Here is a 12,906-nt window from a genome sequence, read left to right as displayed (position 1 = left end):
GCAGCTGTGTTCACGTTCACGGCTTCATTGGCTTGTTCGTGCTGCCTTCAACGTGCTTTTCATTACCAAGTTTAAAATGTACAGTTGTTCATCGTTATTGTAGATTTTACAAGGGCACCATCCCCTATAAAATATATGTTATCTGTCTCTAAAGTAAAACAAATAGAGTGGTATCTTCTTAATAACCTACAGTCAAAGATTGTTAAATTCCTTTTAATCAATTTTTTTTATTATTATTTTGTAAATGATGTGTAGCTAGGTCACTTGTTAATTCTGAAAAGCACTCATTTGAATATAGTGCTACATTTCCAATTCAGTACAATTAATATTGCAGATAGGTACATATGCCTTGCTCTAAAGGGATAATATCTGCATTCTATCCACCTAGGAACAATTCAGGCAAGGGGTGAGAAAATTGCTTCACTGCATTAGGCCTTTCATTAGTTCATTATTACTCTCTTTGCAATAACAACAAACCGTTGACTGCATGAGGTGCATGAGCAGCAGGCAGCAGAGGAGCTGTCCTTTCAGCACCACCCCCTCAAACTATACATTGCATTTCAACACCGGCGGCCACCATCCTGTTAATGTAGGATGAAGGCTGTCCTTAAGTGCTGTGTAGATGACGCGAGTGCCAAAAAGCACTGTCTATTAAGCAGAATGATCTGTGATTAGATTGCCTGGAGTCATTTAACATAGCCATGCTATTGTCAAGCCTATGATGGCCCATCTGCACCACAATTATGCAAGTTGAGAACCTTGACAGCATATAGTGAACGGACTTAAAGTCACCGTGTTAGCAGTGGTCTTGACCCCCCCCAGTATACCTGACAGATGTTCAGATGGACCAGCAGCTCCTAGCTGGATCCACATCTCCTATAGTGATCCCCGCAGCTTCTATAGCATCATGGTGCCGCTGTCTGATCAGTTATGTCTAAAGGGAACAAACTAGCCCACAGAATTTTAAATGTAAACTGACGTCTGGACACTTGATTGATAGACTCTGCAGGCCATCACTACTGTTTTATATGTCTGCGGTGTTTTATTGTTGGTTTTTAATAGACTATATGTACACAGGAGTCCCTGCAGCTCACATTTGGCAGTCTGCGTAGTGGATTAAACATAGCAAAATGAGGCTTATTAAAACAAGACAAGCACAAAGTAACGCTGTTATGGAGGGTTATCTAAAAATGACACATTTTGTTTTCCCTGTTATCAGTTGCATGAAACAGGTAAACCCTCAATTATCATTTTAGATCAGCAGACTATATCTCTGAAGATATGTTAAGAAAAAAAACTTAATGAAGGCCATTAAATAGTAATTTAGCTTAATATCAGCACACTAACTGAGTTTCTTCTCTCTCGGGGAATGCATTGTTTATTCTGTGTAAAACAACTTCAGTGGGCTCAAAGTCAAACATTTAATATTCACTAATTAGTTTCAATTAAGGACACAACACGTAGCTTCACCCACTGAGCATTAATCTTTTCATTTTTTAAATAATAACGCGTCACCAGCTTCTAACAAAAGCGTCATGCCATCATTCAAAAAAAAAACACAACAACAGAAAAAACAAAAACCCAGCTGGTGGTGTCAAGGTGAGGGGAGATGTGTTCTCCATCCCGGAGCCTCTCTGTCAGTCACCGCCTCACAGCCAATAGCAAGTTCTCCTCGGTCGGACCGACTCGCCGCCTGCTCCTCCAGTCCCTCCTCGTGCTGTCCTCGCCGTGCACGCGCGTGGTACCCACGGTCGTGAGGAGGAGGAGGATGTTGCGCGTGAAGGGGAAATGGCTGCCGAAAACAAGCCGGAAGGTAAGAGAAATATAATGGGATTAATTTACTAGTATGACCGCCGTGTGAATTTTTTTTAAAGAACAGCTGCAACTCCGCGCTGAGATGACACACGCGCGAGGACAAGCGGAGGATTTTTCGGGTAGAAAACGGCTCCGCTATTTTCCTCCGAATCGGCAGCTAAAACGTGGAGACATCACCTAGCCAGCTAATATTAGCTTGCATTCTAGCCAGCTATACTATTCCCACCGTAGCCCGCACATTTAAAGCACCGCCACGGGGACACACTGTGGTAAAAGTAACGCGGTTTACCGTTCATTGTGCGGAGGGATTCGTGCTCGAATGACGAGCAAATTCAAGTTGTGAACAACAAGGCTAAGTTAATGACAACATGTCATTGGCATCGACTAACTTCTTCCCTTATTACCCAGCTTTAAAAAAAAAAAAAAAAAAAAAACGCGGCTCGGTTGTGTAAGTTTATGTGTCGACACGGCTCTCTCTCTGCAGCCGCTATCTGCAGGTTGATTTAAACATCTGTTTTTTAAAACATGTATTAGTCTTGTTTTTATATATATTTTTTTACATTTTCCCCGTTCAGTTCCCGCTTGAAGCGCGAGCATTTTCCTCTGGCATTCAGCGAATAGAGTAAGAAGTGATGCAATTTTTATTTTATTTATTATGGATATTATGGTGTTTTTTTCTTCTTCTTCAAATGCCATTTATAGCCCACTACTTGGCCTATATTCGTGCTTTGAGACGCGGGCATCAGAACGTTGTAGTGCCCGCTCCGCTCGCGATGCCCTATCCCACTTGAAATGAAATGCCATCACACGAGAGGGAGAGCAGGGAGGATGGAGAGCAGGGTCTCCAGCAGCCTGCTCATTACACTGCTTTACACATCGGACAAAATGATGACTTTTACCCCCCCCCCCCCCCCCCTCCCACTTCATACGGCTCACTAACTTAAAATTAAATGCACTAGACTTATTCATTTCCTCTTAAGTGGGCTGCTTTTTATTGCAAAACGTATGCATGAGAGAGATCTGCTCTCATTCAGAGAGGCCCATGGACTTTTTGGGTGAGTAATTAAGCAACTCGTTTGAAAATATAGATTAAGATGTAACACATCTGAGCTTCCTTACTGCTAAGACCAGCCTGGAGTGCTCAGCAAGAGCCGGCATTGTTAGACGATGAAGACATAAAGCAACTTATAAATGTCATTTATAGAATTTCATGAAAGATATTTGAGCTTATGTGCATGTCTAATTCAATGTTTATGTTATTTTTTTGTTTTTGTAATGGTCTCAGTTATGTCAAACTTTGAACTCTTTAACTTTTAAGTTCTTTTGATTTGCAGAATGTAATATAATCATAATCAATAACACAGTATGTTCTTACTTTAATGCATAAACGTGTGCTATTCTTTTATATCTACTGATTTGTGTTGCACCGTTTGGGTGGAACAAAAGAGTCATCCAAGCCTGTAAAAGTGGCTGCGTAATTTAAATAAGAGAAGAAGAAAAAAACCAAAATGCATTATAGGTGCAGCTGTTTCTGAGCTGTTCACAACAACATTGTTGCAGGCTTAAAAAAAAACACAATGAACAGACCCCCAGTCAGAGTTCACTGTCAGTAACCTCAAAAACATGAATTCTTTTTGATGTAGAATTACTTTAATGTTTCAAATGAGAGTAAACAAATTGCCGCTGTCCATGTGAGGGGAGGCGATAAAAGACTGTGTGGATGTCAGTGTGCCAACCAGCAGGCACAGCCCCACCAGGGGGTGCTATTGAGCTGCAAAAGGCACCCTCACTAGACGAGGGATCCGTCTGTGGCTGTGACAAAAAAATAAAATAAAGACATCTGGTTATGATAGTAATGACTTCACTGTGGCGTGTAGTCCTAATGTATTCATCTACATAGCTGAACTTAACAAATGGGCTCCAGTCGTTAATGGGGAGGCCTCTCTCTCTCTCCGACACCGGGAGCTCTCTCGCTGGAAAAAAACAAAACCCCTGACTTGAAAGTCCCATTGCTGAGCAGGTTAAGTTATTTTCAGTGTTCCTGTGAGGCCGGTCAGTGGGAAAAAAAAGAGGAGGAGGAGCATAGTGTGAGAGAGAGAGAGAGAGAGAGAGAGAGAGAGAGAGAGAGAGTGCTTCACACCTTCACATGAATACGACGTCAAAAGCGGCCTTTAAAGCTCTTTACATAGAGCTGTCATGCTGGATCTTAACTCCTTCATCCAGTTTTTTTGGGCTGTTCATTACCGTAGAACGCCAGCTCGCCAGATGTGCGTCACTGTCTCAGTGTTTTATACGACGTGTTGGGTAGCAGAGAGCTGAGCAGTGCTTCCTTCACCTTTTTGTCCTTGCGGTGTGCGGCCGGCGCTGATCTCTCTGCCGGTTGTTTGGCGGCTCTTATGATGGCCCGTAACAACTGAGGGTTACATCTCGCGTTAAACCCAGGGGCCACGACCCACTCTCACTCGGTAATGTAATGTTTACATCCTGGAGGTGTTTCTCTCCAGCCTAACTGATTGTCAGGGCCCTTGGGGGTATCCCCCCCCCCCCCCCCCCCCCCCCCCCCTCCTCTTTACACTCTTAAAAAGCACTGTGGGTCCGTAACTTTTAAGTACGAGGCCTGGAGGGCACCGAAAAGTCAACTTTGATACGTCTTACGCTGAGACTGCTCCGGATGAAACTACAGCCAACGGTTTTAGGGATCTACCGGAGGAGATCATCACAGACATGTTGCTCTTCAGGAGCCAAAATTTGAGAAATGAAAACAAGCACTTTTGCAAACACAAGCTACAGAACTAACACTGTTGTGGTGTTCCTCATAAAGAGGAAACACTGTGTTAAAGTTCAGTCTTGATGCTTTTAATATCCAAAGTTTTACCTTGTTACTGCCAGTTTTTGTTTTTGGTAAACCCAGCACAACAGTGTAGCCTTATTTACACTCATTTAAAGTCACATAAAAAGCCAATGATGGGCTCGTTTACTGGCACGCAAAGCTCACACAGGTGAGTTAAATGAAGTAAATCTTGCGGTCGGAACTTTTGGGACAAGGGCGACAATCGGCGACAGTTTCCTTTCTAAAGCAGCGGATGACGCCCGTGTGGAAGTCATGTTTCCCTTTTTACTTCCAAGCGGGTACAGTTTTAAGAAGTTTTCCTGATGTTATCATTTCACTCAAAGTTCAGGGGCGAAAAACATCAAGTAAGCACGGAGTCAGCCATTAACTCACAAAAGTGCTTGTGCAAGCAATGGTATAAATATTTCTCCGCCGTTTTTTTTTTTGTGTACAAAAAGGATGAATTCAACCTTCCCCGTGATGTCGGACGACGTGCTCGCACAGTTTTGTGTTGAATCAGGCGTTAGGTTTTTTTCTTTTCCTCCGGCCTTTTAATTGAATCAGTGAGGTGAGGATGGATGGGACCCGGGTCCGCTCCTGTGGTTGCCTCCACTGATGGATTGTATTGATTCATCTGCTTTACTACTGATACAATAGGGAGTGTAATTGACCCGCATCACACCAGAGCTACAGTAGCCCTCACTGTCCATTTCTCTTATAAAAGTACAAAAGTATTCAGGCAATGTTTTACATGACAATAGACCAATTCACTGTGATTTATTACCCATATTATTATCATTGCTATTAATATTATTGGTGTCGTATTTTGCAGCTCTTGTGTGTTTTAAATGTGTTTCAATATACTGTTGATATATTTTGCTTGCATGGGGGAGTTTTGCTCACTCATCACAGGCTGGGTGAATGCTTCTTTTCCTCCATTTTTCCTCTACTTTTCTCTTTGCCTCCTGAAGGACTGAAGAAAGTTCGTAATCCGGATCGAATGTACAGATCAGCAGTGTGTTATGCTGGCCACGGTCCACCTAAGAGTATCAGTGATGACACAGAGACGAACAGTAAGAGTCAGTTATTAATACTGCATCGCTGCTCCGAGAGGCCACTGGCATGGCCAATCTATTATTCATTCATTGATTCATTTATTTACTTCTTGATTTCATCTGTCCCCCATGCACCCCCCCCCCCACACCAACCCACCCCCCCTTCCTTCTTTTATTCCCCTCCCAACACAACACCTCCTCCGGCTGCTCTGTTGATTGAAGTGTCTGCTTTACGGGATCACGCTGTCAATAGCTGAAGTGTTGTCGTTAACTAAGAGTGATTGTTTCAGGTTGAGGCCGGGGGATCAGGACCTGAGCGGACCCTCAGAGAGAAAGCTTACACGTTGAGCCATCAATTATGGCCCTGTACTCGCCTTTACTCTGCTTTTACTTGAACCTGCATTTGATAGGGGGGGGTAGGACTTTAGAATCAACAGTAGGACTTTAGAATCTTTGCAAAATTTACAAAAAATAGTTATGCAACCTATGATACCGAATGGGTTGGTCTTTGCCTCCCTCTCATTATTTGTGCTCTATGAGATCTGTAGATCAAAGACAACCCGGCGTCACAGCCGAGGTTTTTTATGACTTAAAAAGCAGCTTCTGTGGGAATCGCTTCACTTAAAAGTGTACGTACATGTGCTGTTTTCTGTCACAACCAAACCCCCCAAAAGATCAGTCAAATATAGGCCAAAGTCTCGTGTTTATTTCCCCTCCAATCCTTGTTTTTTAGAAAACTCTGTATTCACCCGTTGGAATAAAGAGCTGTCCTCTGTAAAGCAGAAAGGAACCCCGTCATTGTTAATGAACACACCAGTCTCCTCACTGCTGGAAGACTAGATCCAGACTGCAGACTGGGTAATTAAGTGGGCTCATGTATTGTCTTTTCTAAATAGAGAGTCTGAAATCCCCCCCCCCCCCCCCCAACCCCTTGTTAGACTCCTCACTCGAGATCTGTCTCTTCTGCACCAAATCCTTTTTTTTGGTATCTTCTTTTAAAAGAATGTTTTGAGAGATTTAACAGCAGGGGACTACTCGCGCAGATCTATGAAACAGGGATGCCGACTGTAACAGGGGGGCATTGTTGAGAGACTTTTAGCGTTATACCCCCTCATGTGTGACAGCTGTGACTGACAATAGGTCTTGCTATTTCCCCTCATGTTATTGCGTGGTATTACAGTAGCCTGTACCCATGTCAGACACCCTGTTTAATGCGTTCAGCCTCAGGGTTTTTTTCTTCTTCTTTTTCCCGCCTCGCCAGGACACGCAGTAGAAGAGTACACGGCAGCTGAAACCCGCTAGGTAGACCATTGATCTGAGTAATCGTCTGAGTAATTGCGGGAGTAGTTATGATACAGAAAGAAGGGCTTTGTTTGTGTGCATGTGTAAGCAGGAGGGAGAGAGTGAAGGAGAACAGGAGCTGTAGAGGGAGGGAGGGAGGGAGGAGGGAGACCTCACCTCTGCTCTCCTTGAGATGGGATTTTTATGGATGGGTGAGCATGGTGAGGGCTGAGAACACATAAAGAGTAATTTTCAGTTTGTTGCAGGCAGTTAACCGTGTGTGCATGTTTGTTGAACTTCCAGTAATAGGCCTCGGCTCCTTTTTCTTATTTTTTTCAGCTGTTTGACTTTTTGACAGTCTTTCCCTTATTATGCTTTATTACCCCGTGCTGTTATAACCTCACGGAGCCCCGGTGCACCCAGGGTATTAGCCACTTAGAGAATTTAAATGATGCAATTCCGAACAATTAATTCTGCCGCCCTGCATATCGTTGCATATTGTGTGGTCGTATAAATGCATAAGAAATGGTGTCCAGCTCGATCAAGTGCAATTCAAATCCCTTACTGGCATTGAGAAAAAGACCTTGTGTGTGTTGTTGGTGTAACATAGCAACGCCATAGTTAAGTTCAGGAAGACTTTGCTCGTGGGCGGTTAGCGATCTCGCCGTATGTAAGAGCGTTATCGAACAGGCTGAAGGGCAAATGAGGCTGTTTTTAAGTCCTCTCCATGTTCCATATTCCCACCAAGAGCCACCAGGTTGTTGGGAGACCTGCTCCTACACTGTGGGGTCAATCACTGTTATTACTGCCGGGGAAATCTGACTCCAACCTAAATTCTCCCGACTCGTAGTAAAACTCTGAATCTCCCACAAGTAGTATCGGCTGCAGACTTTTGGTCTAATCAAGTGCTCTCTTCACTAGTTTCCAAGTACCTCCGGTCTTGCTGGTGGATACAGTATAAAATGGATGATATATAAATTCAAGGTCTGTGCAAATTGTTTTTCGCAGACGTCTCCGGACATTTCAAAACCTCTCGAAAAAGAGGGATTTTGTGTAAACTAGACATGTAAACTAGAACGTTTACAAAATGGAATACAGTACATCAATACACCACGGTGCAAAAAGGGTAATCGTTTCTTTTTGTAGTTTTCCATATGTTTAAAACTAAAAGTTAATTACATATTAATGCTTAATCATTTCCTTAATGATTCACGGTTTGCTTTAACGTTTTAAATGAGCCCGAGAGTCATGAAATTTGGCTGCAGACGATTAGTGACACATTTTGGGGGCTTAGCTGAATCACAGGGGAAAGTGTCTTAATCTGAAGGCTGCAGGGGTAACATCCCATTACTGTAAATGCCATTGCACTAGCCTCCTGCAGGCAGGTAACCCCCCCCCCCCCCCCTTACCTTTCCTCCTCCTCCTTTCACGCCTCACAACCCGATTGATCGCCTGTAATTGACAGCTTGTCATCAGCTGACCGCTCTACCACGGCTGCCTGAGTTCATCTCTGCTTCACATTTGACCACATTCTTTTATTGTCGACGTTTCTTTTTTTTTTTCTTCCATTCATCGTCCCGTCACTGCTGTTACCACGTTAAACTGTCACTGCACCTTCCGCCTTTCGGTCTGAGCTACAAGTCCGCGGACCGGTTTGACAAATTGCCTCCTATAGATCTGGTTAATACTTAATGCACGTCACATCCCGCACACTTAACATGTGGATTGCATGAATTTAGACGCTCATGTTTCATGCCATGTCCATTCATTCCACTCTGCCTGCATGCTGTAGGAACTGTTTCTGTCAAAGTCCTCTGCTAGTGATGCAAGTACTGTACAATGATTTATATAATAAGTGATGTTATACTGTTTGTGTGCCTCTCGCCGTGACTGCATAACTGTGTGAGTGTTATACTGTCAATGTAACGTACGGATTAAGTCATCAAAATATCCGTTGCTTCTTCAAAAGTAAGCTCTTGGAACAAACATTGTTAGGGGGGGGGGGGGGGGGGTAACAGACGAGGGTGCATCACCAGGTGAAACAACGTGGCTTATTTGATCTTATAAAGGACTCGCCGTTGGCAAATGATCTGAGTTCCCTTCAGTTCAAATTATTTTGGGAAGTGTGCAAAACAGGCTTCAAGATGTTGAAGTGGAATTTGATGCATTACTTCCTCCTTTGCATATATTGAAAGGTCTGCAATCTATCTAAATACAGTATCATTCACTACCAATGATAACTTGTATAATTATGTGCAGTATGCTTCTTTTTTTTTTGTTTCTGATATCTTTAAATTTCTTAACCCAGTTGATGAAATATGTCTGAGCGAAGCTTTTTTTGGCTGACTGGGCTCATTTTTGGAGCTAAACTCTTTGGGGGTATTTCTGGTCGGGCCCAGTGGATGGCTGTCATCCAACCTAATGATAACAGACACTGCCACGGGCCTAATTCAGTTTCACAGCACTTCTTACTGCACAGAGATGAGAGCCAAATGTTTATCCGCGGGACCGCTCGTTCTTCTTGTGATTCCCCCGCCCTCGAGTCACAGGTGTAGAGCCACACAACACATCCTGAAGTCACATCAGCAAACCCAACCGATGTGGACAACGTTTGCATTCACTCAGTTACTTTGGATACAGCACCGCCAGCAGCGATTTGTTGAATGATCTATAGCCAAAACATTAGCTTGCAATTTCTCCACAATGTGGGCACAGATTAAAAAGAAAAACTGTCACTCCCAGAGCGCTCGGAGACAGAGACGGAAGAGAGAGGGGTTTTGCGTCCGGGGCTCGGATATTGATTAAAGATTTGTTTTTGTCAGCCTCTCCAGTCTCATGACCCTCGCTCTCGTCTCTGGGGTGGGGCTGGAGCAAGCTAGCATGACAGATACCCTTAAATGTGGCCCGAGTGTTTGTTAGCGGCCCAGGATCAGTGATAATCCAAACATTAGCAGACAGAAATATATATATATATCTTTATAACCATTCGACAGGAATTAGGAAGGAGGCACAGGCTGCCCCGGTTCACAAATGGCCAGTAATGGCAACATGGATGCTGCAGACCTGTAGCCTCCTCTCCCTGTTCAGTTCCCCTTTTTGTATATGAGCTCGCTCGGCAAGATCCAGAATGTAATTGGCTCCGGTGTGCCGGCTCTGCTCAGCACATCCTCTCACGTACCAATCTCTGGTATCAGCCTGTCTTGCACTTTAGTGTTTTACAACCAAATAGTAGTTTTCTGTGTATCCCTATCTTGGCTAATGCACAAGCAGTCATTACGCTCGCTGTTTCCACTCAAGAATAAATATCAAACCTTAAAGCGGAGTCCACAGAAAGAGTTCCTTTCAGGCTTCAATCAACTCCTACTGGTTGAGAAAAAAGAAGAAGATGCTTTTAGGTTTTCAAAGCCAAATTCCTGTGGGTAATTTGTTGTTTATGCACTGATCAAATCAGATAATTTGATTAGGAAGAGCTTGCCTACTATCTGCTGTAAACCTATTCCAAATCTGGCATCCAAGCTATTCCCCCGTCGCCGGTTGTTTTCAGCCGATGCACGAAACCACAGTTTATGTGGCGTTTCATGCCACAGTGGACAGATCTTTAATTAGTAAGCAATACTGTTGTTGGAACACTCACAGTTCCTCCCCTTCACATCTGTGGAGATGCCCGGTGGAGGGAACAGTAGACGTGCAGCACCTGAAATACTATTAGTGTGGATAAATAGCAGCTGAAAGAACAAAAGCGTTTAGAGTTACGAGAGTGTAGCGCCGGAGAAAAAAGAAACCTCAGCACTCGGCAACAGTTGCGTCGAGTTCACCTTTGTGTTTCTTTGAGAGCCTCGTGAGGAAAAACAAGGCCCTTCTCAAGTTAGACAAGGACTCCCAGATTAGAGAAGGCCAACTCTGAACATCTGAGAAACACACATGGTTTATTTAACAGCACAAAGCAAAGTGCACGGTTGGAGAAATGACAGCAGTTTGCTTGTTCTTCAAAGAAATACAGTCATCCATACCTGCGATGGATAAAAGGCTCACAGTGGTGTAATTATTGGTGTAATTGGTGTTAATGTCCTGTAAGCTGTTGAAAGCCCCCCCCCCCCCCCCTATATGGACCGTGTGTGTAGATGAGTCGACAGGCTGGTAAGCTTCCTGGTTTGCCAACTTTGCTTTTGTCCCCCCTCTCTGCATACTTTAGTCTTAATTTAGCAGAGAAAATTAACATCCACACCAGCCCGTCTTGAATAAATAATGATTATGTCACAGCAGAAAAAAAACCACCTCAAATAAATGCAACACTAAGGGCTTTGTCCATTTCATCGGTGATGCTGTAAAAAACCAGGGAGGCCTCCCAGCGTAGTTGGCTTACCTTTTCGATATTATAAATAACATTGCATATAGGTGTAATGTTAAAAACGCAAGATATTGTGATTAAGCGAAATGCTTGGTTGCAAATCCTTCGGCGTTTCGAGTCACAGCCTGAAATTCATGATCCGAAGACATCAACAGACACTTGGCGTGTCCCCTGGTGACGCTCTGCCAGGCCCCGTGCTGCAGCCATACTCATGTCTTGCTTGTTTTGGGGCCTTTTTTTTAAATTTGTTTGCCTTCAGTCCTGTCTTCAGCAAGTGAAACATATGCTCAGTTGGATTGGTGTTGAGGTCACGTGACTGTCAAGACCGTTCCACAGATTGGCCATTTAAAAAAACAAAACAACTTGGTTTCCTTCTCTGTGGGATGAGGATCACCGTCCTGAGAGTGTAGCTATGCGGTCCACAAGGGGGGCGGAGCCAGACGTGCGTGAGGCTGCGTAGGTGTAATGGTCAGGTGCACGTCGGTGTTCTGGAAGCAACGGCACATGGTAGTTTGGCTGCAGTAAGAGGGCAGGTTATAACAGTAACGTTGTTTCAAGTCTGATTGGCTGAGGTTAGCGTCAAACCTTAACACACTGATATGATACACCGACGTGTTGGTTTAGATGCAGCATTACACTTCCCGAGGTTGTCAATAGCCATCCTCTAAACGTCCAGAAATTCGCTTAGAAATTATTGGAAAAAAAAGATTAAAATATAAGCAATCCAGTGCTAGGAGTTTGTACATCCATCAGCACATTCGCAGACAGGAACTGTCGATAGCCAATTCAGCGTACTTTTAATCGTGCAGATTTGCCAAAATGTAAACAAACGAGGCTGGCATTTCAAAGTAAGATGCATGTTGCAGTTGTGTCACCTCTCCGTGTGCACAGTATACTGAACCGAGATGTGTTCCGCTTACTTAAGGGGTCCGTGGCAGGAAGTGTTGTACAGCCAATAATATCTTCAGCAAAAACATTGTCATGCAATGACCGGCGTGAGAGATTTTATTGCATTTGTCAAGATCCTCGCTGGCAGATGAAGCAGACACGTCCTACGGTAGATTTCTATCTCCCTTCACAGGCTACTTGAGACATATTCCAATTCAGCTCTGTCTCAATGTTGTCATCGGAGGGTGTGCCAGAGAGCAGCGTTGAATCCTGAATAATCTGAGCAGAGACAGACATACGTGCCATATGTATCTGCTGCTACTGCTGTCTGCCGCTTGCAAAAAAAAGCGAAATCTTCAGAGCACATTTGGTCGGATGGGAGACGGCCAAGACGTTGCAATGACCCACGCCGTGTCCGAGTGTGGATCCAGTGAGATTGTCTATTTGTGAGCGGGCTTCAATACTGAAGGCCCTTGCACATCTTGAGCCTTTTAGTGAAAGATAGCGCGTTTGTAGCACCGCATTAAGGCGAGACTATACATCTTGAAGTCGATGCTGTACAATAAGACGTCTACACGGAACAACTTTACTTCGGTGCCTCTCTGATCACTCAGTTGCAGCGCGTTTCCCAGTTCTGACGGTGAAGCGGCTCTGGTGGTGCCCGAGGAGCAGCTGCTGTATGTGATTCT

At 44.0% G+C, this 12,906-nt stretch overlaps 1 protein-coding gene across 1 annotated transcript in view; it reads left to right on the top strand.

The window, feature by feature from the left end:
* Nucleotides 1-1,298: 1,298 nt before the first annotated feature.
* camta1a (calmodulin binding transcription activator 1a) overlaps nt 1,299-12,906 on the top strand; it is a 266,168-nt gene continuing 254,560 nt past the window's right edge. Inside the window, exons 1-2 of the mRNA XM_076092062.1 lie at nt 1,299-1,813; nt 5,617-5,718. Of these exons, the coding sequence (XP_075948177.1) occupies nt 1,789-1,813; nt 5,617-5,718 (127 nt within the window). The 5' untranslated portion in view covers nt 1,299-1,788. The remainder of the gene's footprint in view (nt 1,814-5,616; nt 5,719-12,906) is intronic.

This window comes from Anarhichas minor, unplaced genomic scaffold (assembly GCF_050575085.1).
Source record: "Anarhichas minor isolate MPS153535 unplaced genomic scaffold, ASM5057508v1 ptg000003l, whole genome shotgun sequence".
Taxonomy (NCBI): Eukaryota; Metazoa; Chordata; class Actinopteri; order Perciformes; family Anarhichadidae; genus Anarhichas; species Anarhichas minor.
The sequence above is the reverse complement of the archived record's forward strand: the minus strand, read 5'-3'. Positions and strand labels throughout refer to the sequence as shown.